The sequence below is a fragment of the Desmodus rotundus genome, chromosome 3, assembly GCF_022682495.2.
Source record: "Desmodus rotundus isolate HL8 chromosome 3, HLdesRot8A.1, whole genome shotgun sequence".
Taxonomy (NCBI): Eukaryota; Metazoa; Chordata; class Mammalia; order Chiroptera; family Phyllostomidae; genus Desmodus; species Desmodus rotundus.
This window is the reverse complement of record NC_071389.1, coordinates 166,386,505-166,407,109: the sequence shown is the minus strand read 5'-3', so window position 1 is coordinate 166,407,109 and position 20,605 is coordinate 166,386,505. Positions and strand designations below refer to the sequence as shown.

Sequence of the window (20,605 nt, the reverse complement as noted above, 5' to 3'; positions counted from 1 at the left end):
CGTTTACAGTGCCTCGTCCCCTCCACTGGGATAGCAAGTGAATTGTACAGACAGCAATAGGGATTCCTCTATTGTGCTTTGACTAGAATTACAAAATGAGGAACTCTGTCAGACTCAGAAAATTGATTCCTTTATGAATTGAAAAGTAAAATTTTCACCCTTTATTTTAATTAGAAGGGCTATATATAAATGGTACGTGAGTGCTTAAAAAGTCCCCGACATCAGTGTATGCATGCGCGGGATCCAGCACTAGGCCGCGGAAAACACTGGTTTTGATTTTCAACTACTGGCATCACCAGGATGGTCCTGAGTGCTTTTCCAGCTCCTCAAACATGTGCAGGACATTCAGAGTTGTTGGCGGGACAGTTAACCACCCCTGCTTTTCGAAGAGCTAAATGTCGTAATTTACTTAAGCACCTAAGTGACCGCCTGAATCCAGATTTTCTTTTATCACCAGGATTCAACCCCCACACAATTTTCGTTTCTTTCCAAGGTAGTCTACGTAAAAACAGTGGCACCAGAGCCACTTCTTATTAATTCTAATTATTATTGTTGTTATTTTTAGACCTTCAAGTCTGCAGAAGTCCAGCAGCCTGGGCAATCTGAGGAAAGAGTCATCCGATGGGGTCGGTGCTGTGTGGTTTTCTGTCTGTTATCCTGAGAAGAATGTGTTTAGGGATCTTCATCTTTTTTCATGTTGCAAATAAAGCTCTTAGGAAGAGCTTGTGGTTTCTCTAACGGAAAATTATTAGATACCATGGTTAAGGATAAATATCAAGAAGTATGATAGAGAGGATTGAAAGTAGTACATAAAACCAAAAATAGATACTTTAATAACAAAATATTGTCAGAAATAAATGAAACTGAGATTTTGTAGCTGGGATATATATATGTAAATTTATCTTAATTTATGGAATTGTATGTGACAGATTTTGAACATAGAAAGGATTCCTATAACAGCCTTAACTGTTGTTGTTTTGAACAGGAAAAGGAGTTCATGCAGAAGCCTTCAGAGGTAATTTTTATGTTCAGGTTACAATGTAAAAATGTTTTAGATTTCTAAAGCATCCAGTAAACCAAAACTCTCAGAAATATGCTAAGTAAAAGAAGCCAGACACAAAAGACCACATATTATGATTCCATTCATGTGACATACCGGAATAGATAAATTCATAGAGACAGCACGTTGATTGGGATTGCCGGGGATGGAGGAGAGTGGAACGGGGAGAAGCTGCTTAATGGGTAAAGGGCTTTACTTTAGGGTAGTGGAGGTGTTTTGGAACTAGATCGAGGTGGCTGTCTGTACAACATTGTGAATATAGTAAACGCTACGGAACTGTTTACTTTAGTTACTTTTATGTTACATGAATTTCACTCCCACAAGTTATTGGGAAAACAAAAACAAAATGCCAAACTTAGACCTCACGGAAAGCCCTTCTTAGATAGCCAGCAGTTATTTTATACACCGGCCGTCCGCTCCACAGCAAACACTTGCCGTTTTAAAGACGTCGTTGGCGTGGGCTCTGGTCTTCATTCCTCCGATTTTCACTCATTCACCTCACAAAGGTTGCTGTCTGGTAGACAGACTGCTTCAGAGTCCTGACGGTGGGCTCTCAGTGCCTTGAGCCATAATGTCGGCATACCTGACGAAGCACAGACAGCGGACACAGTTGTGACGGAAGTCACCCTCGGTTCCTTTTTCGCCTTGCCAATTCAGTAGTTGAGTGATTTTGACATCAGTGCTAAGACATAGACGTTAGTGCCGCTACATTGTGGCACCTGTAAACTTGTAGTTACTGTGAGCAGTAGGGATGTAGAGTAAAAGAACCAACCACCTTAAAAGCTTACATCCCTTGCCCTTCTCTCCACCTCTGCAAAAAAATGAAGCAGAGGACAAAAGATGTTAGAGACATGAGAACATCCCAACAAAGGTGGTGTTGATAATACTGAGACAACATAAAAGACCGTGTTACTGTAATTTCTGATTCATATCATCAGAAAGCTCAAAAAATAAGCAGCGTTGAAAAGCATAAGTTAATCACAATCGGAGTTCTTGATAAAGACCTTGAAATACTGTAGAAATCTGAAGTAGCTTCTGCATCAACCAAGAAAAAAATTAACTACAGCGAGTTTAGTTTTAGTTAAGTGTATCTGAATGTATCACAGTTTTTGAAAATTGTTGATCAAATATGGTAACTCCCAAGGAAGATATGAATATGTCTTGGAATCCCATTTCAAAAATATATTTTAAACAGTTACTGATCATGCCTTTACTTTATTATTCCTTGAGAAGAATATTTAAAATAGTTGGAGTACAGTCTTCTTATACAGCCTGTATAGAAGCTTGGGACTAATGCCTGCTCTGTAGAATAATTACAATATGTTAGATTGAGCTTATGTTGATGTGGTTCTGTATTATAGCCTAATCTATGTCATAATTGTTGGAAAATTAAGAAGTCTGTTGCACTCTTAGGTTTTTGTCTCCATGTTTTCTTGGAGAATGAGTCAAATAATATTTGAGAATTTCTGTATCTGTCTTCGTATTTAAAATCCCTAACACTTACATACATGGAGTGTAGGTTAGCGACGAGCCTGTTTTTGTTGTTGTTTCTTAAGTGGCTTTCAGAAGTGACTTCTTAAGCGTCTAATGTGGCGCTTGACATTCGTAATCAACTTATTAGTTTATTTGTTCTTTTAAATGAAGTCACATGTGTAATGTACTTGGCCTTGCACCTGGCGTGGACTGACAATTATGTGCATTAGTGCTGGCTTTCATTTGTCTCACTTCCCTCGCAGGGTAAAGCTCTGGTGAGCAGCGGCCCATTTGGGAGCCTTCCTCCCAAGCCTCCAGGACGGGACACCTCTGCGGATGACAACCCCTTTGGCACTCGGAAGGCCAGATCTTCCTTTGGTCGTGGCTTTTTTAAAATAAAAGGTAGCAAGAGGACGGCGAGCGCACCAAACTTGGGTATGTATGGCCAAAACGCTGTTGCCTTCCTTCTATCAGAACAGGGAAGAGAGCAATCTCTTCCTTTCCCTTGTTTATCTATTTATACACTTCTCCTTCTCAGAAACGAAGGTGAATGACATAGGGAGAAAATTAGCCAAAATGCTCCCGTGGAGTTGATTCAGTGGTGTGAAGGTGGCACTGTGTAGACTCTCCCCCTGCACTCGGTTTCGAGGTGCAAACCGAAGACCAACAGCCGCGATTCCCTCTAACTTCATTACATAAACAGCTTCCCGCCTGTGGGTCGGTTAACCCCACGTTGACACCGTCCGTGAAGTCTGGGTGGAATGCCAGAAGCCTTCCCTCCCACTGTGTGTATTTCGGGAGTGGGCGCCGGACCTGTGTTTCATTTTGTCATTCCCCTGTGTTCTCTCCATGGGGCTGCGTGTGATTGTGGGCGTTGTTGGGATTCCTGAAGATCGTAAGCGAAGTGCCAGTGCGCCCACCTTAGGTATCGTACCCCTGCATGCCAGCCTTGGCCAGCGCTGCTCTCCCGGCCGAGCTAATCCCTGCTCTTGGTGTCTGTGATCTTGGAAAGCGAGCTGGCAGCAGTCAAGAAATGTAGTTCTCTACTCCAGAGTGTTCTTTCCACCTTCTGCTAAAAAGGACTCTCTGTAGAACCTTCGCTTCCAAGCAGAAATGCTGTTTGAGCAATGCTAATGCCACCTTGCGAGCAGCTCTGGGGGATCCAGAGGTGCCCCGTGTCCCCCGGAGAGCAGGGCGGGCATGTCCTGCATCGCGAAGTCCGGCTTTCACCCCTGAAGCACAGTTCTTCTCACGCTAACGCCCAGGTCCTTGCAGTTCCTTCATGTTTCTGTGTTCCACAGGCTCCAAAAAGAAATGTTTTTAGACAAATAGAGAGGCCTGTGGAAGACATTGAAAATAGTTTTTAGACTGACTTCTTTTGGGGGAACGTTCTTCTGACATTTTACTGCTTTGAAGATGGAGGTAACATTTAGTCATGTCACAGGTGACTTTATGTGTTATTTGAGGAGTTGTCTCCAGTGACTTTAGGCGGAGGAAGCTCAATTTTCCTCTTTAAAAGGCACGGTACAGAAGGAAGAAAACCCTAAAAATAAAAATGAGATGCTTTCAAAACGAGGGCAACATTTCAGGGACGCCAAAACCCACCAAGGCTGTAGCTTTTGAATGGAAAGGCCCCTTCGGGTTTTCCCAACAGGTCTGTTACCTCGTGCAGATATCCACGTATTGATTCACGTGGATCGTCAAAGGTGACTCCTGTCTCTTTTCAGCCTTCAGTGTCTAGAATGAACACTGGATAAATAAACTAAACTGATTCAGACAACTATTTTCAAATGTTTTGCTGCCTTTCTCTGAAGACAGGTATTGTCGATGCTAAGAGGCAATGCTGCTTACTGCAACCTGTAACCCCAGCTCCGCTTCATAGAGAAGTCGACCCCTGCACCCTTCGTATCTTCCCAAGACACTGCTTCTGTGATTTTTTGTACAACTTTTACTCTCCTCTATAAAAGTGTAAAGGCTCGCATTAAAGAAAGAGTGGCCCTTGTGTTTGCTTAGTGCAAGGTCGCCCATGAGGGAACGGCTAAACCAACTGAAGCAGATAATGCCTGGAGACCTGGGAGTAGCAAAGTGGGATCTTACTTTTGTAAGCCAGAATCTACAGGTGCTAATTTTATATCAGAAGAAAAATTTAAACACATTCAGTTCATTCTTCTCTCAGTGTCCAGGATACAATAGATTATAAGCAGAAATAAATTTCTTGAATAAAGCATTGCCAGAACTTGGCAACTGATTTTAAATAAATGCCGAAGGTAAGGAAGGAATGAAAAGTAAATGACAAAGAGTCTGAGCTGGAGTGCAAGAAGTGCATTAATTAATACTAGTGAAATATTAAGTAAGGAAATTAAGAGAAGACTCTGGAAGATTGGATGGAAAGTTTGCCGAGTCTAAAATGTCCCTGGCACACCAAATTAGGAGTATATACGGCATTCAGGTCCTGAGGCTGGGGAGAAAGATGAGGTCTAGAGATTTTGGTGCCAACTGCTCACCCATGCATGAGGCCATTGTTGAGTGCTGAGCATAGGGTGAGTGAGCTTTTCAGGAGATCCTGCTGAGGGAATTTAGGGAAGAATGTTGGAGAGAAATCGAGTGGAGCGAGGGAAGAAGAGAGAACAGGGTGCTGTCGCAAAGAAGGAACGATCAGATAACAGATGTAGGAGAGTGTCACAACAAGAAGCTGAAGGGGATGATGAGTGGAAGGATGTAGGAGATAGTCAATAGTACCAATGGAATAGCAAGATTGAGAATGATCTCATTATGGATTAATCACTCAAGAAAAGAATATGGCAGTCCTATCATACCTTTGAATCTCAAAGGAGTTGTAATTTCAAGTTAATTGACTTTATACACAATTGACTATAGAGTAGAACATACATATGTATTCCATCTTTAATATTTGCAGGGTGTTCTTTGTAAATCATTGGCTTATAGAGCAACAGAAGAATTCTCACCAGTTGTTAAAGCCAAGAAGGTTAACATCTAGTCATGTTCATTTCATATATAGAAACTCATTGAGTTTGTATTCTGTTCTTGGAATAGCTGAAACAGAAAAGGAAACAGCCGAGCACCTAGACCTGGCTGGTGTATCTCCTCGGCCAAAAGATTCCCAGGGGAGCAGTCCCTTCCAGATCTCGCCATCATCTCCAGATTCCAAAAAGAAATCCAGAGGCATCATGAAACTCTTTGGAAAGTAAGTAACAGAGTGAACAGGTGGAATGGGCTTTGTGTTATATGTTGTTCAAATGTAAGAATAAATGGAAAACTGGCGGAAAATGAATATGAAATTGTAAAGGAAGGAACAACTGGAAGGAACATTGTAATTTGGGATTCATGAACTCATTGGGTCTCAAAGTTGAAATCCAAATGTCCGTTTTAATGACATACAAAGAGGAGTAGCTCAAATGTCTGCACCAGTTAAAAATATTCTGATTAACTTTGAAGTCTAAGGCCTCTGCAGGTCTAATACAAGGTGATGTGTGATGTATCTTCTCTTTAGACTTAGGAGAAGTCAGTCTACTACGTTCAACCCAGATGACATGTCTGAAACTGAATTCAAAAGAGGAGGGACAAGGGCAACTGCTGGGCCCCGATTGGGCTGGTCTCGAGATTTGGGACAATCTAATAGGTAAGAACAGCCAAACTAATGGACCTTTACAACTAATACCCAAGTATCAGGGCCTCATAACCAACTGCAGGGTTAGGGTTGTCCCTGGGTCACACAGTCGACTTCATCATTTCCTGCCGTGCCTAGGGGAAGCGTCCGCCATCTTTAGAACGGTGTGATTTGACAGTGGTTGGTGAACAGCTGTACAGAAGATGTGGGCTGCGTGAGCTAGGTGAGGAGCCACAGCTAAAGTGTCCACAACATTTGTACTAGAATGACTAGTGGGCTTAAATTTTCAAAGAAAATAATTATACGTACTCTAAGCATAGCCTGGCAAAGATGGGGTCGGTGTAGTGTGCAAGAGTAGGTCTGGAGGCAGACTGCTTGGCGCTGGTTTCCGGCCTCGCCGCTGCCGGTTAACTGGGAGGCCTTGAGCAAGCACTGTCATGCTCTGTGCCTCTGTTTCTCATGGTACGGGTGAGTACCTTCCCCCCAAAAGTGGTTGTTTATATGCACTAAGTTTCTCGTAAGTCGTGGCTGTTCAATAAATATTAGTGACTAATGGAGTCTGAAAGCATAGACATCAGGTCTACCAGAAATCTTAAATTTATTAGGACTATGTAATGTTTTATTTCTTACAACTCTTAAGAAATTTTCCTACACCTTTCTTACAGTTCAGAGCTGGTTTGGAACTACTGTGCTGGCCTGCCAAGCATAAAAAGGGTGGGGTTGGCAAACAAAGAGCAGAAACATTGATACTAAATCTTTTACAAGTGATCATGGGTTAGAAAGCTATTAAACATGGTCCCTCCCACTCCGGCTGAAGACTGAGCTTCATCAATGAGGAAACTCTCTTTAGCTTTCTTTAAATACTGAGCTGTCTCGTTTGCCATATAGAGGACCTCCTCGTGGTGATACAGAAAAATAGCCTGGTTTATCACCATATTTTTTTAAAACAAGAATACTATTTGTGTGTCCAAGTAAAAGAACACAGAAATTTGCTTTGATTATACTTTCTTATATTCAGCGGTGGCATATTGCCCTCTTCTTATTGATTACTGTTTGGAGAGAAACCATAATTCTGCTCAAGTTAATTCAAGTTTGACTTGAGTTTCTTTTAATCTGACCTAGTGTTTCCTGTTTGGGAATTCAGTCTTCAAACAATATTGGTTGAAACTTGTACAATGCCTAGACTTGGTTCAGCTCGGTCTTCTGTACAACATGTTTTTGCTAAACCACACTGAATTTTCTGTGGTTTCATTTGAAATGAAGACTGTGGTCTTACAAGGTCACTTTCAACTCCAGTGCCACTTCCTCTTCCAAATATGTGCTGATAATTAAGCCTTTCATGGTTAAATGTGTATCACCAGGAAATTCCCATATCTATTGAATATATAGTTCAACCTTGATGATAAGCCACAGGATTGGCTTTGAATTGTTTTCTCATGCAGTTGCTCATTTTCTTCTTATAGTGACTTGGATATGCCATTTGCCAAATGGACCAAGGAGCAGGTTTGCAATTGGCTTGTGGAGCAGGGCTTAGGGTCCTACCTGAATTCTGGCAAGCACTGGATTGCATCTGGCCAGACACTTCTGCAGGCTTCTCAACAAGATCTAGAGAAGGTGACTGCTGCTCTATTTTGTTTACATAATGAGTGCTGAGAGAGCGATAGAGAGTGTGAATGTGGGAGTGTTTTCTGCGCCATAAGTGGAATGGGGGGAGCCAGTAAGTGCTCTTGAAAAAGTCTGGGTTTCCTGCTTCACGCTTATTTTATTTCATGGACTAAAAACAAAGGACCTGGTTGTAATGATTCCTTAGGAAACACTTAAGCCACTGGACATTTTAATGAAAAATAATTGTATAGCCATAATAATAAATCTTAAGCTCATATTTCCCAAAATCATTCTGTGGCTTCATCATTTGCCCATCTCCCCAATGTAATATATGCAATCCAACTTCACTTTGCAAAAGGGAAAAAAACAGGTCTACATTTTATGTTCCATTATTTAACATTTCTCCCCAATTATTTCCCATTTTACACAAAATAAGATTAGAATTCCTCTTATTCTTCCTATGGTTCCAGTCTTGCAAAGGAGGAGCCTACTAGTAAATGTCTCACACACCACTAAACTAAATGCAGTGATTTTTGGCTTTCGAGGGGCCTTTTGTTCAACTTTTTACTAGCCTGAGTTAGTATTCTGGTTTAATGTAATTGTTGGCTCTTTGATGCTGGCTTCATTTTGGAGGAATTTGTATCCTTTGCCAGTGGCATCCAGCCCATATTGACAGAATTGTAAAGCCAGTGTTTCTGTTTATTATTTCAGGAACTTGGAATCAAGCATTCACTTCATCGAAAGAAACTCCAGCTGGCATTGCAAGCTCTGGGATCTGAAGAGGAAACCAATCACGGAAAGCTGGATTTCAACTGGGTCACTAGTAAGAGGTTTTAAATTCTTAAGTTTGTAAATAAGTAAGTAAATAATGCTGCTTTTTCTTTTTAACCACAAGCACAGGTTTTCTGTGACATGATAACGACACAGATTTCTCTCCTTTAGGATGGTTGGATGACATCGGCCTCCCCCAGTACAAGACCCAGTTTGATGAAGGGCGGGTAGATGGTCGAATGCTCCATTACATGACCATTGTAAGTGATTGTCATGAGTGTATGTTCGTGATACAGTCTTTCCTATAAGTCAGCCAGGCAACCGCTTGACTAGCTGCCTGCTGAGTGGCCCGGCACCAAGGAATAGACAAGAGTCACACAGTAACTATGCTACTCACTCAGCTTTTATTGAACGCAGGTTCACTCAAAGCAGAACATCAACATACATTAGTATCCTACTCACACTCTAACTATCTAAGAGAACTATAACACACACAGCAATCAACGGGGGATGACAAACCCGAGTCCCAGAGTCTCGGGCTGCAGGTCTGGGAGACAGCACGGTGGGCAAGGGAGTCATCAGCATCTTGCAAGGAAGGATCTCCGGAGCCAGGTGGGCAGCAGGGCAGATGAAGTCCTCAGTCCAGCAGGGCAGCGCCTCCGGTGGCGGACGCCAAGGAAGATCAGTGGGGCGTGGAGCAGCACTGTGGTGTGTGGAGCTCGGCTGTCTCCGCAGTGGTCTGGAGCCCGCCTCACTTACACCTTGAAAGTGGTGTACTCCTCCCTTCTGGGACTTTTTGATAAGTGTTTTGGCACCCCTGATGGCAAGTGTGGGATTTCTCTAGGAGCCTGAACGTGGGTGGTCCTGCTCTGCAGACATAGCTGTTCTGATCACATGTGCAGATATCTTAAGTGTGTCTTATCACCAGATGTGTCTGCTCTGACTTAGGTGGTTTCACTCTTGAACCAAAGTGTCATGGCTGACTGACAGCCATCTTGGTTGCCATGAGTAACTCCACTTTGCTTTATATATTTTATGCTATCTTGACCAGACCAATGCCATTTTATTGGTCCTGCTTTCCACAGTGATTCACTCCTGGGGTTTTTCTCAGAAAACTACAGGAACAGAGTAAGGAAAATATCATATTTTCACCATGATTTCACCAGAGATTGAATGTTTTACTTAACTTGAAGAGAAGGGTAGGAATATTTGTTATGCTGAAGTTGTAGGATTTATTTGGTGGTTGCAACAGCCTTGGGAAATTTGAAACCTAATTTAAATGAAACTATCCAGAAAGTTGATTTTATGTATATTCAACATTGTAGACATTGAATTGTTTACTTTGAATGGGTGAATTTTTATGGTATGTAAATTATATCTTACAAAGATGTTTAAAAAATAGAGTGTGGAGTTTTGAATCCCTGGCAATTTTCTAAATTACACATTCCTGCCTGCAGTGACCACTCAGAAAAGGCTACCCTTCTAACCGGAAATCCATAGGGACTTGCCTTCTCCCTGCCCTCCCACTGTTACCTGGAACTCTCTCACCCTCCCCACTCCTATCCAGTTCTACTAGGAGAGGAGTCACTGGGGTAAAGAGGTAGGGAAAGGTAGACTCTCACTCTGAGTCCTTTGTTACATATGGTTTCATATGTCTAGGCTTGCATCCCACGGATGGAAGGACTTTCCCCTACTTGACAATGGAGAGGACAGATGGATTCCAGGAAAACGTGTTCTATATTCTATAGTACTATTATTTAAACGGTTTTAATTATTCAATTTGATTTAAGCATTTAAATTAAATTGAATTTAATTTATGGGATTTCTTTCTTCTCTATCATCGAGTCGAAGTCCCTATGTTGGCGGGCACATCGTGTAACACAACAGGTGGTATGTTGCATGTTCACTGTATGCCAGGCGCTTTACTCAAATTGACACTGAAGTCTCACCAATTCTTGAGTTAGCATTCTTGTTATCATCAGTTTTTAGATGAGGAAATGAAGGAATCCAGAATCGGGTAAACTTGGCCAAGCTTCCACAGTTGGAGAGTGGTAGAAAATCATACAGCATTTGACCCCAGGCTATTTCCAGGTACCTGCTCCAATGGTCAGAGCCCTGCCTGGAGGGAGCTCAGTAAATATTTGCCTGCATATCAGGGTTGAAGTATGTTCTCCTGGGAATGTGAGCAAATTCAGGCTTACCATCGTGAAAGGTATATGCATAACTCTCATGGCTATAGTCAATTACCTACGAAAACCTGACTCCAAAAGTTCTCAGTCATAAAAAATCTGTTTTAACGTGGTTTGCTGAATTGGATCCTGGAACAGAACAAGGACCTTCATGGAAAACTGTTGAAATCTGAATAAAGTCTGTAGTTTAGGTAACTTTATTACCTATGTTAATCTCTTGGTTTTAATGAGTATGTCATGCTTACGTGTTAGCATTGGGGGAGCTGGGCGAAGGGCATATGGAACCTGTCCTGTTATTTGCAACTCTTCTGAAATCTAAAATTAAGACTTAAAAATAAAAGATTTTTAAAAATAAAAAAAGTGTTTTGACTAAAAGAGAAATGGCCCCTACTTTTAAAATCCCTTAAACTAAAATAATTACATTTTATTTACATTACACTTTGCATTTTTTAGAAAAGCTGATAGACTTTAAGTTGAAAATAGCCCACATGGAAATGTTTCAAATGGATGCCTCAGTTTTAGGTTAAAATATGTTAAATATCCTTTCTAATTTATAAGGCACTACCTTTAAGAAATTAACTCAGAAAAAATGTAGGAAGGAATTTTTGCTCTGTTAGTAGCCTTTAAGATTTGATAGCCTACAATTAAAATATTTTTATAATACTTTTTTTCTACATAGGAAATGTGTTATCAGTAAGGTGTGCCTAAAATGGATGTTTGCCTTGTTTGTTTTCAGGGTGTGTTTGGAAGGGGGCCGTGCTTATCTTGACACTGCCCCCCAAATCACCTTCTTCTAAAATAATTTGTTTGGGTGTGTTTGGTATGTTTGAAATATGCCCAATGACCACAGACTGGCGAAAGTTATTCCTTGCAGGAATTGATTGGTGCTGTGTGTTGATACTTATAACTTCATTTCTTTATACTCAGCTCTCAAGAAGACCTTTGCTTTGGTTGGTTGACATACAGTTTTGAAAACGTCCACGATGTCTGCTAGCTAAAGCATAAAAATCTAGAACTAGAGATTTCTTGAGGTTGGGGGACAGTAAAATGTGCCCACTCTTCTGGGTTTTTTCAAGACTGATATGTTACTTAGCTCAGGAATAAACCTCACTCACCAATGAACATCACTTGCTGTTAGCACTCTGCTTTATCAAAGCAGGTCAGCTTTTGTAGTGACCTAGCACGTGCTTTCAAACTAATTTTTTTTGAGAGCTGGGGAGTCCCACAATCCTATCTCAGAATGTCTGAAAGGGAGAGAAATAGGTGAAAGTCAGTTGAGTTGGAACTTTTTGAATTTTGCTTTTGTTATGTATTGGGGTCCTGGAGAAGATTTTCATTGGAACAAGAAAAGGTGCCCTGCTGTTAAATAAAGGCTTTGAACATGACGATGAGCCCTCGGGGCCTATTGGTAGAGGGGCCCTGCTACTTTGTGCGTCTTCTGAGATTTCCCTGAGGAGGTTCTCCTGCTCCACGAGCTCCGCTGTTTGCTCTTTTCTGCAGGATGACTTACTGTCTTTGAAGGTTGTGAGTGTGCTGCATCATCTCAGTATCAAAAGGGCCATCCAGGTCCTGAGGATCAATAACTTCGAGCCAAACTGTCTACGGAGGCGGCCATCTGACGAGGTAGCACCTGAGGTTGGAGGTTGCACAGTATGCGCTTTCCATGCATGGGACAGCCCGTGTGTGCAAAACTGAGAGCCATTTCTTCTTGGAGCCTACAGGGAGGCTTCTGGTTTCCTCAGAGCCTCCTCCAGGCTCTGTTTTCCTTTATTCCTTCTGTTCCTCCCATGATGACTGTACCTGTGTAACGGTAGCCAAGGATTGTGTTTTAGTTTCTCTTCCTAGTTTTTCTTTTTTTCTTTTTTTTTTTTTAAATACTCATCTGAGGACATGCTTGTTGATCTTAAAGAGAGAGAGAAAGGAAGGAGAGAGAAAGAGAGAGAAATCAATGTTAGAAACATCAATTGGTTGCATGCACCCCAACTGGGACCAAACCCAGAACCCAGGCATGTGCCCTGAGTGGGAATCGAACCTGCAATGTTTCAGTTTATGAGACGATGCTCCAACCAACTGAGTCACACCCACCAGGGCTCCCTTCCTCCTTCTCTTGAGTGTATTTTATTTTCCTGCCTCCTTAAGCCAGAGAGTAAATATCACTATAAAGACTTCCTTTCCTAAAACACTGCTCTAATAGTATGTAAAAAAAAAAAAGCTTAAAAATGTTGTGACATAAATTTTTTCAAAGAGAATTGGAGTTTGCGAACACTTTCTTACCCTTTTCCAAAACGTTTAGTGGGATGTTGAGTAACTCTGTTCAGTGGGGCAGACTTCTAGACCGAACATGCGGGCTTAATATTTGGAATCCCACAGTTGGTGACTGAAGCCCCCCGCGGTTCTCTGTTCCCGTAGAATAGCACCACGCCGTCAGAGGTGCAGCAATGGACTAATCACCGCGTGATGGAGTGGCTGCGCTCCGTGGACTTGGCAGAATATGCCCCCAACCTCAGAGGCAGTGGTGTCCATGGTGGGCTCATGGTAAAAGTCTTGTTTTAATTTAAATTTGGCTTCCTATCATTTCTCTCCTTCAATCGAACGGGTAGGAAATTAGTGGTTTACTTGTTACAATCCTGAAGTTATCTAACCCAACTCTCCTGCACTATTTCTGGTGAATTTTTACTTTCAGCATGTATTTTCCCTTGCTCTTTACTATCATATTACTCTAGGTCAGATTTAAACCCATGTCTTTCATTGTCCTCTTTATGTTGGATAACACCTGGCTTCTGGCGCCCATTTGATCATGTTTTAAAGCAGGGCTGTCAAACTCATTTTCACCAGGGGCCACATCAGCCTCGCGGTTGCCTTCAAAGGGCCGAATGTAATTTCAACACCTTAACTTTAAGGAACAGTTACATTTACACAGTCCTAAAATTATTTCGGCCCTTTGAAGGCAACCGTGAGGCTGATATGGCCCCCAGTGAAAATGAATTTGACACCCCTGTTTTAAAGCCTCTCCAAAGATACAGATCGTATTTCTGCACACAGAGGTTGCAAAAACGTTGACTTCCAAAGGCCTCCTGAATGGAATACCTCAGAGAGGTAGAAGCCCTCCTGACTTGGATATCAGGACCAGCTCTACCTCTCATTAGCTTGGACAAAAAGAATAAAAGTTATGTAAATTAAAGATTAGAGTCCATACTCTGAGTATCTTACTGAGAGGGCCACTGTAGATAACCTAGTGAAAGAGTTTTGTGTGATACAGGGTACCTTACACAATCTTTGTTTTTCTTACAGGTTCTAGAGCCTCGTTTTAATGTAGAAACAATGGCTCAGTTACTGAACATCCCACAGAGTAAGACCCTGTTGCGAAGACATTTGGCCACTCATTTCAACCTTCTGATTGGTGCTGAGGCCCAGCGCCAGAAGCGTGATGCCATGGAGTTACCAGATTACGTGCTTCTAACAGCCACTGCCAAAGTGAAGGTTGGTTCAAGCCCGTATCATTTAATTATGGGTTAAACCACAAGCTATATAGCAAAGGCTCAGTTCTGACTGTTACCTGGTTATCCCATTTTCTGGGATTTACTAAGTTTTGTGGGTAGGTTGAAGGTATATGCACCTTTAAGAGTAATCAATAAAATGCAGTTTTGAAGGTTTTCTCCCGGGGGTATTTTTGCTGAAGTCATTTATTTTATTGGAGTTAACAATAAGAAAGAACATGGTGTTGGCTTTTGTAATTGAAACATTGCCAAGGCAGAGAGCCCATGAGTTGGACCCAAATATTGTCTGTAGTTGTCCTATTTTGGCTTTGGATAAATCAAGTATAACAGTTGCATTTCTCCTCAGACAGATTGAGCTCGTCTGGTGTATATTGACCAACCTTGCACGTTAGGAAAAGGTAGACCGGCAGAGAATGGCTATTCCTAGTTTGCCTGGATTCATTGATCATACGCAGTTCACACTAATTTTTCTTCTTTCAAATCATGCCTCTGTTAATTCTTCTGAGTGTCATCTCAACCAGCTTAATGTGGGTATAGGCCTTGCTGGCTTCTTCACAAGTATCTGTCAAGTTCTTTTTTTTTTGACCCCTCTACCTTCTTGGCACTTTCTCTTCAGCTCCATTTCTCCCTTAAAAGGTGTGTTGGATTTGAAACCTCTGAGAGATTCTGTTCTATATAAATTCTCAGCATCAACCTGATCACCATCTTAACAATGGCTACCCAGTGACGGGGGTGGAGTTTGTCTTCTAAGCAACATTGGAAGTTTTGTCTGCGAAAGAGCAGGGGTTCTTTCAGCAGTCAGCATCCTGTCATGGAAGCAGAACAGGCTTGCGAGATAATCACAGCCTCACCTAAAAAGAAAATACAGTAAGGGCCACATTCGTTTGCTGACCTTAGAATGGAGAGCCTTGCAAAATTGAATGTAACCCTAAGAAATCTCATTGTATTAAGTCAAGTTAGGGCAAAACGAGGGCCTTTTGCTTATTTTGCTTTCATCGCCGTGACTACCCAGCTACTTGGTGTGAGTGAGGAGAACAAGCCCGATTTTCTGAGACTTAACAGGATCATTGATCATATTTGGATGCATCAATCCTATGCCTCGGCCGCCTTTGTTTTCTGCAAATTTAATCATTCAGTTGCTCTTTTCTCTATGATGGAATGAATAATTAAATCATGTGTGTTCTTAGCCCTTTGTTATGTGAATTTTATCAAATTCCTGGGTGTTTTTGTTTTCTCTCTTTTAAAGCCAAAGAAACTCACCTTCAGCAATTTTGGGAATCTGAGAAAGAAGAAACAGGAAGATGGGGAAGAATATGTTTGTCCCATGGAACTGGGACAGGCATCAGGAAACATGTCTAAGAAAGGACTTAAACCTGGCTTGGACATGCGCCTGTATGATGAAGATGATTTGGACCGGTTAGAGCAGGTAAATGCGACATTATAAACCTATTTTAAAGTTCTTCCGACATTGAGACACTAAATGGTAACTTTTTGTACTGTATCTACTAAGAAAGGAAGTCTTCTTCAAATGCTTAAAAACAAAGATAATAAATAATAAAACAATGGTGAACACTTACAGATTACTTACTACTTCCCAGGCACTATCCTAAGCACTTAACATATATTGATGTTTGTGGTAACCCTAAAACATAAGGAGTATTCTTGTCCTAATTTTAGAGATAAGGACACTGAGGCACAGAGAGATAGAAGAGGTGGAATTCCAGCTCTCCAGGCTGGCCCCCAAACCTGTGCTGCTTACCCTGTTATCCTGTCTCTGTACTAAGGGAATCTGGGTACTAAAACAAGCTCATACTACTTAGCCTTTTCAGTATGAAGGATAGGACCAAATATTGTCCTTTAATCGATAATGCTTTGGTGCCACTGTTACTATCAGAGCATTCAGTCTAGATGTGCCAGTAGAATTTCTTTTACATTTTAACATCTAATTACAGTAGTGCAAATACATTGTCAACAGAAGTGTTCTGTTGCTCCTAGCCCATTCAATACAACTTACCTTATTTCTTATTAGACTTCCGTTCATTTTGCCGCACTGTCCTTGAAGTGTGCTAACGAGTTTGTCACGTTACGGTGTGCTCTTTGCAGATGGAAGATTCAGAAGGGACAGTGAGGCAGATAGGTGCATTCTCTGAAGGCATCAACAACCTAACAGTAAGTTTGCGAAACGAATTTAAAATCTTGCTCTAAGAACATGTTTGCAAATAAGCCCGAGGGTCTGCGTGTGCAGTGCAGAATGTGTAGTTCCGAGCCCTCGGCTCCCGGTGTGTGTGACTCCCGTCTCCTTGTTCTCCAGCACATGTTAAAGGAAGACGACATGTTTAAAGATTTCGCCGCCCGGTCCCCCAGCGCCAGCATTACCGATGAGGACTCCAACGTTTGACCGTAGCACCTGGATGAGCATCAGGAGCCCTTGGTCTCCTTGCACTGTATTCCGCAAACACAACAAGTATATCCACCAAGCAGCAGATTGTGTATTGTTCAGTGGTCCATCTTCTCATGTACAAGTGGGAATGGGAAGCAGGGGATATATGCCTATTTTAAAGCTGCCACAGAAAGTGAGACACTGGTGAATGAGAGTATAATTGTTTTTCCTCTATTTAATGTAAAAATCTGATATATTATATTTAAAGTATTGCATTTATATGAGTACTTTGCTGTAGTGTTTCCCGTCGGTCACAGCATGGGGGAGTTGGGGAAGCGGTCACCCGAAGGTGGCTGATTCTGTCCTGTCGGTGTGGCAGCAGCGTGGTGGCCTACCGTGGAAGCGGAACCTGGAGGCTTTCAAAGTCCCTATGTGGAATTTCTCTCAGCACCCAGCGTGCCCGCTGAACGCCAGCCACACCTCCACTGGCCTCTTAGTGTCCTATTTTTATATATTTTTCTAAATGTGTATATATATTTAGTACATAGAACTCTAATTTTGTGACATACATAAGGAAGATGGTTAAAGATCACATTGAAAAAATACGGTGTTCAACGTTTTCATGTGCCAGCTGGTTCTTGGACAGGTCGGGGTGATCTTTCTTTCTCCACAACCAAATTGAATGATGCTGATCATTCGCACTGTGTTAGTATGTATGAAATAACTTCCCTTGGATGACATATCACAAAATGACCCGTTAGCTTTTTAAGAACTTCAGCCTTAATCTTGGATTCTTTTAACTTATAAGGAAGAACTTGAGGGACATTTAAAATCTATTAACTTGATTGTGTTCAGAAGCTCCCCCCAAATTTGTAGAAATAATTTCTGAAGAAACCAAACCAGAACAAAAACCTTCACAGTATTAAGATTCTTATTTTCCTCTTTTGCTAAATATATCATTGCATCAAAATAGCAACAGTCTGACTAATGTTATTAATTGCACATTTCTCAGGCTGTTAATGAATGGAATGTTTTTTAAAAGCTGAGTAGTTGAACATTTTTTCTCAATCAGAGTTCAATAACTCTGAGGCTGGACAGTTAGTTTGACAATGGCTACATTGTGGTGATAAACTATAGATCGTTTTTTTGTAGCACAGGGCCCAAATAAATATTCTTTTATAAAGAAAAATAGAAGGCTTCAGCAAAAACTGTTCCTCTGTTTACTATTCGTTTTAGGGATTTTAGAAATAATATTCTCTTTTTCATTCAGTACTACATCAATACTCATGATAGCTGACAATGGTAAAGGCCGGTTTCCACAAATTGGCACAGGGGCGGGCAATTCCTTATATTCCAGTGGGCTTATAAACCGTGTCGAATGCCAGTGATATGATCATTCAAGTTACCGGCAAGATACCGAGCTTGTCGTCCAGGAACCTATAATACTACCCTACTATTTATTCATAACTACAGTGACTTGATGCTAACACTCATCTTTTGCTCCCTACCATTCATTATTTGGTAACTGTATTGGACTCTTAATGTACTGGTGTTTTATTTTAATGTGGATTTATGCTACTATTTGAGAAACAATTTATCATCAAACCTGGTTAAAAATACCAGGAGACTGTTACAGATGCCAAATAGTCTTTATTCAGGACATTGTAACATAATTGACGATATGTGACGTGGTTAAGACTTTTTTGATGATATATATTTTACTTATAAAATATTATACATGCTGGTGTCACCATATGAAAAGAAATAAAGTCAGCTGATAATTGCCTCATATTTTTATTGTCTGTTCCTTGAGTTTCCTTTGTTCAGAATAACCACTAGGCTTTATTTCTGATAGAGATAACAGTGAACTCTTTACAATTCCAAACCCCCATGAAATTTTTCAACAGGAAGCGTAGGCAGCTGAGCTGCGGAATGAGGAATGATGGCAGAGGGGATCTTGGAAAAGCAAAGAGAAATGGCTCGCCTGCAAATTGGAAGAAGTTAGTTGTAGAGAGTGTATGGTTCTTTAAAGAATTAAGTGCTATTTTTACTTTAACTAAAACTTGAAAGATGAAACATATCTTGGAAAAGATAACTAAATATTAGAAGCAGAGTGAATGTAACTGGAGAACAGATGTTTTTGTGAAAGTTAGTATGTCTGACTTAACAAACCAGCAGGAGTCTGTATGAACACACACACCCGGCTGGCAGACAGGGAGACCTATGTGTTTAGCTGTGAGTGTACACGCTTAGCTACACCAAGTAAGCTGTGGAGTTGGCGAACTGAGACGACAATGACAGATGAGACTTCACGGCAAGACTTTTACTCCGCAAAAGAAGTCATTCTGAACGAGGTTCACATGTTTGACATTTGGAGGCAGTGTTGATTGGGCGCAGAGAAAATGGGGCAAAGGCCATCGTGACAGTCGGCTCTGAAGGACAGCAAAGAGGTTCTCCAAGTCTGTGGGGCGGTCAGTGAGCTGTCGCGCATGCTGCTGAGAAGCTGCAGGGGCGTCTTGCATTTGAAGACCCTCTGAGCCATCTATGCCCAGCTCCAAGCACCCTGAGCGAGATCTTCTTAATCCACCTCGTCATTTTCTGCCAAGAAAAGGGAGTTGATGGGTGGCTCACCACCCCCAAGATGACCAAGCACCGAGCCCTACTGTTTGGGGCGGACTGGATTTGGACCTTGTGGGGATCCGATAAGCAAATAAGGCTTCAGCCGGCAGTGCAGACACTGCAGATGTCTTCTCTTAACTCCTGTGGAACCTAAGCCTTGTGAGCACCCCAATCCAGAGTCTGGGGCAGAGCTGTCCTCCGGGAAGAGCAGATTTGATAAGCTGGAAGAATTCTGTAACTTGATAGGAGAGGATTGTCTGGGCCTGTTCATCATCTTTGGTGTGCCAGGAAAGCCTAAAGACGTCAGAGGAGTTGTCCTGGACAGTGTCAAAAGTGAACCAGCAAGGGGCCATCTGCCAGGAAGGAAGGCTGTGGCACAATTTGTCCTGGAAACTGAAGACTCTGTCTCCATCAGAGAGCTGCTTGGAAACTGAGTAAGAAAGATAGGCTAAGAGAGGTGGGCAAGGTTTACATTAGCATCCTCTGAACTGGATTTGTGTGATGAGACTGGCCTGTAAGATGAAAAGAAAAAGACGTTTTATTCTAATAAGCAAGCTTATCCACTTGTATCATCCCAGCATGGGATTCCACCCTCCCTGTAATGAATGAAAATTGGGTCAAAATGTATGTGTCATAATTACGGTGAGAGGAAAACTTTTCCCATGTTGTTGGGGAAACTGACAGTTTAGCTTAATCTTTCATCTATTTACTCAGTAATAAAAACGAGACAAGAAGTTTGACTTACAAAAAAAAAAAATAGGTGTTTGTTTGAAATGAGTCTAGCTCTTGAAAGTGTACACTGTGTTTTCCCGGCCGTGGGTGGGAGAGGGGAGAGAGAGGTGGTGGGCAAGACTGTGGAACAGGGTAATTACGTTTGCAATGCCAGTTTCCCTTCTGGAGGACTGAGCAAAAAACCTCGCACTGCTTTGTGACCGCTGCCCTTACTCTCACATCTCCCCGAACTGCTTTCTCTGTGCAGAGAGGCCCCTGGTGGGATTCACATTGGGGTCTGCTTAAGTGTTAGCTTTACATGTGATTTAAACTCGTATAACAATCACTTGTAGCCCTGGCTGGTATGGCTCAGTGGATTGAGTGCCGGCCTGGGAACCAAAGGTCGCCCTTCCATTCCCAGTCAGGGCACATGCCTGGGTTGCGGGCCAAGTGCCCAGTGGGGAGGTATGTGAGAGGCAACCACACACTGATGTTTCTCTCCCTCTCTTTCTCCCTTCCCCTCTCTCTAAAAATAAATATTATATTTAAAAATAAATATGTAAAAACCTATCTTAAAAAAAATCACTTGTAGTGATGCTTAACACTTGTTTAGCCTTTGCAGTAAGGATAGTGTATTCATATATAAAAACCATCTTTACTTAAAGTCCTGGG

At 41.7% G+C, this 20,605-nt stretch overlaps 2 protein-coding genes across 9 annotated transcripts in view; both read left to right on the top strand.

The window, feature by feature from the left end:
* The window catches only part of PPFIBP1 (PPFIA binding protein 1), a 153,423-nt gene extending 135,031 nt beyond the window's left edge, over window positions 1–18,392 (top strand). For 4 of the 8 annotated variants that reach the window (XM_053921698.1, XM_053921697.1, XM_053921696.1 and 1 more), the window contains 15 exons: window positions 566–626; window positions 986–1,015; window positions 2,797–2,968; window positions 3,426–3,458; window positions 5,588–5,738; window positions 6,045–6,173; window positions 7,625–7,775; window positions 8,478–8,589; window positions 8,709–8,797; window positions 12,227–12,349; window positions 13,136–13,261; window positions 14,018–14,206; window positions 15,470–15,649; window positions 16,327–16,392; window positions 16,535–18,392. In XM_053921698.1, coding sequence (XP_053777673.1) covers window positions 566–626; window positions 986–1,015; window positions 2,797–2,968; window positions 3,426–3,458; window positions 5,588–5,738; window positions 6,045–6,173; window positions 7,625–7,775; window positions 8,478–8,589; window positions 8,709–8,797; window positions 12,227–12,349; window positions 13,136–13,261; window positions 14,018–14,206; window positions 15,470–15,649; window positions 16,327–16,392; window positions 16,535–16,621 — 1,699 coding nt within the window. In that variant the 3' untranslated portion in view covers window positions 16,622–18,392. The remainder of the gene's footprint in view (window positions 1–565; window positions 627–985; window positions 1,016–2,796; window positions 2,969–3,425; window positions 3,459–5,587; window positions 5,739–6,044; window positions 6,174–7,624; window positions 7,776–8,477; window positions 8,590–8,708; window positions 8,798–12,226; window positions 12,350–13,135; window positions 13,262–14,017; window positions 14,207–15,469; window positions 15,650–16,326; window positions 16,393–16,534) is intronic. The other 4 variants (XM_053921700.1, XM_053921699.1, XM_053921695.1 and 1 more) reach the window with 2 other exon arrangements.
* A 106-nt stretch (window positions 18,393–18,498) lies between these two features.
* On the top strand, window positions 18,499–19,818 carry REP15 (RAB15 effector protein). Its single transcript, XM_024575484.4, is given in 4 exon segments — window positions 18,499–19,081; window positions 19,084–19,355; window positions 19,357–19,651; window positions 19,654–19,818. Coding segments are annotated over 4 exon segments (699 nt in total). The 5' UTR covers window positions 18,499–19,005; the 3' UTR covers window positions 19,710–19,818.
* The last annotated feature ends 787 nt before the right edge of the window (window positions 19,819–20,605 follow it).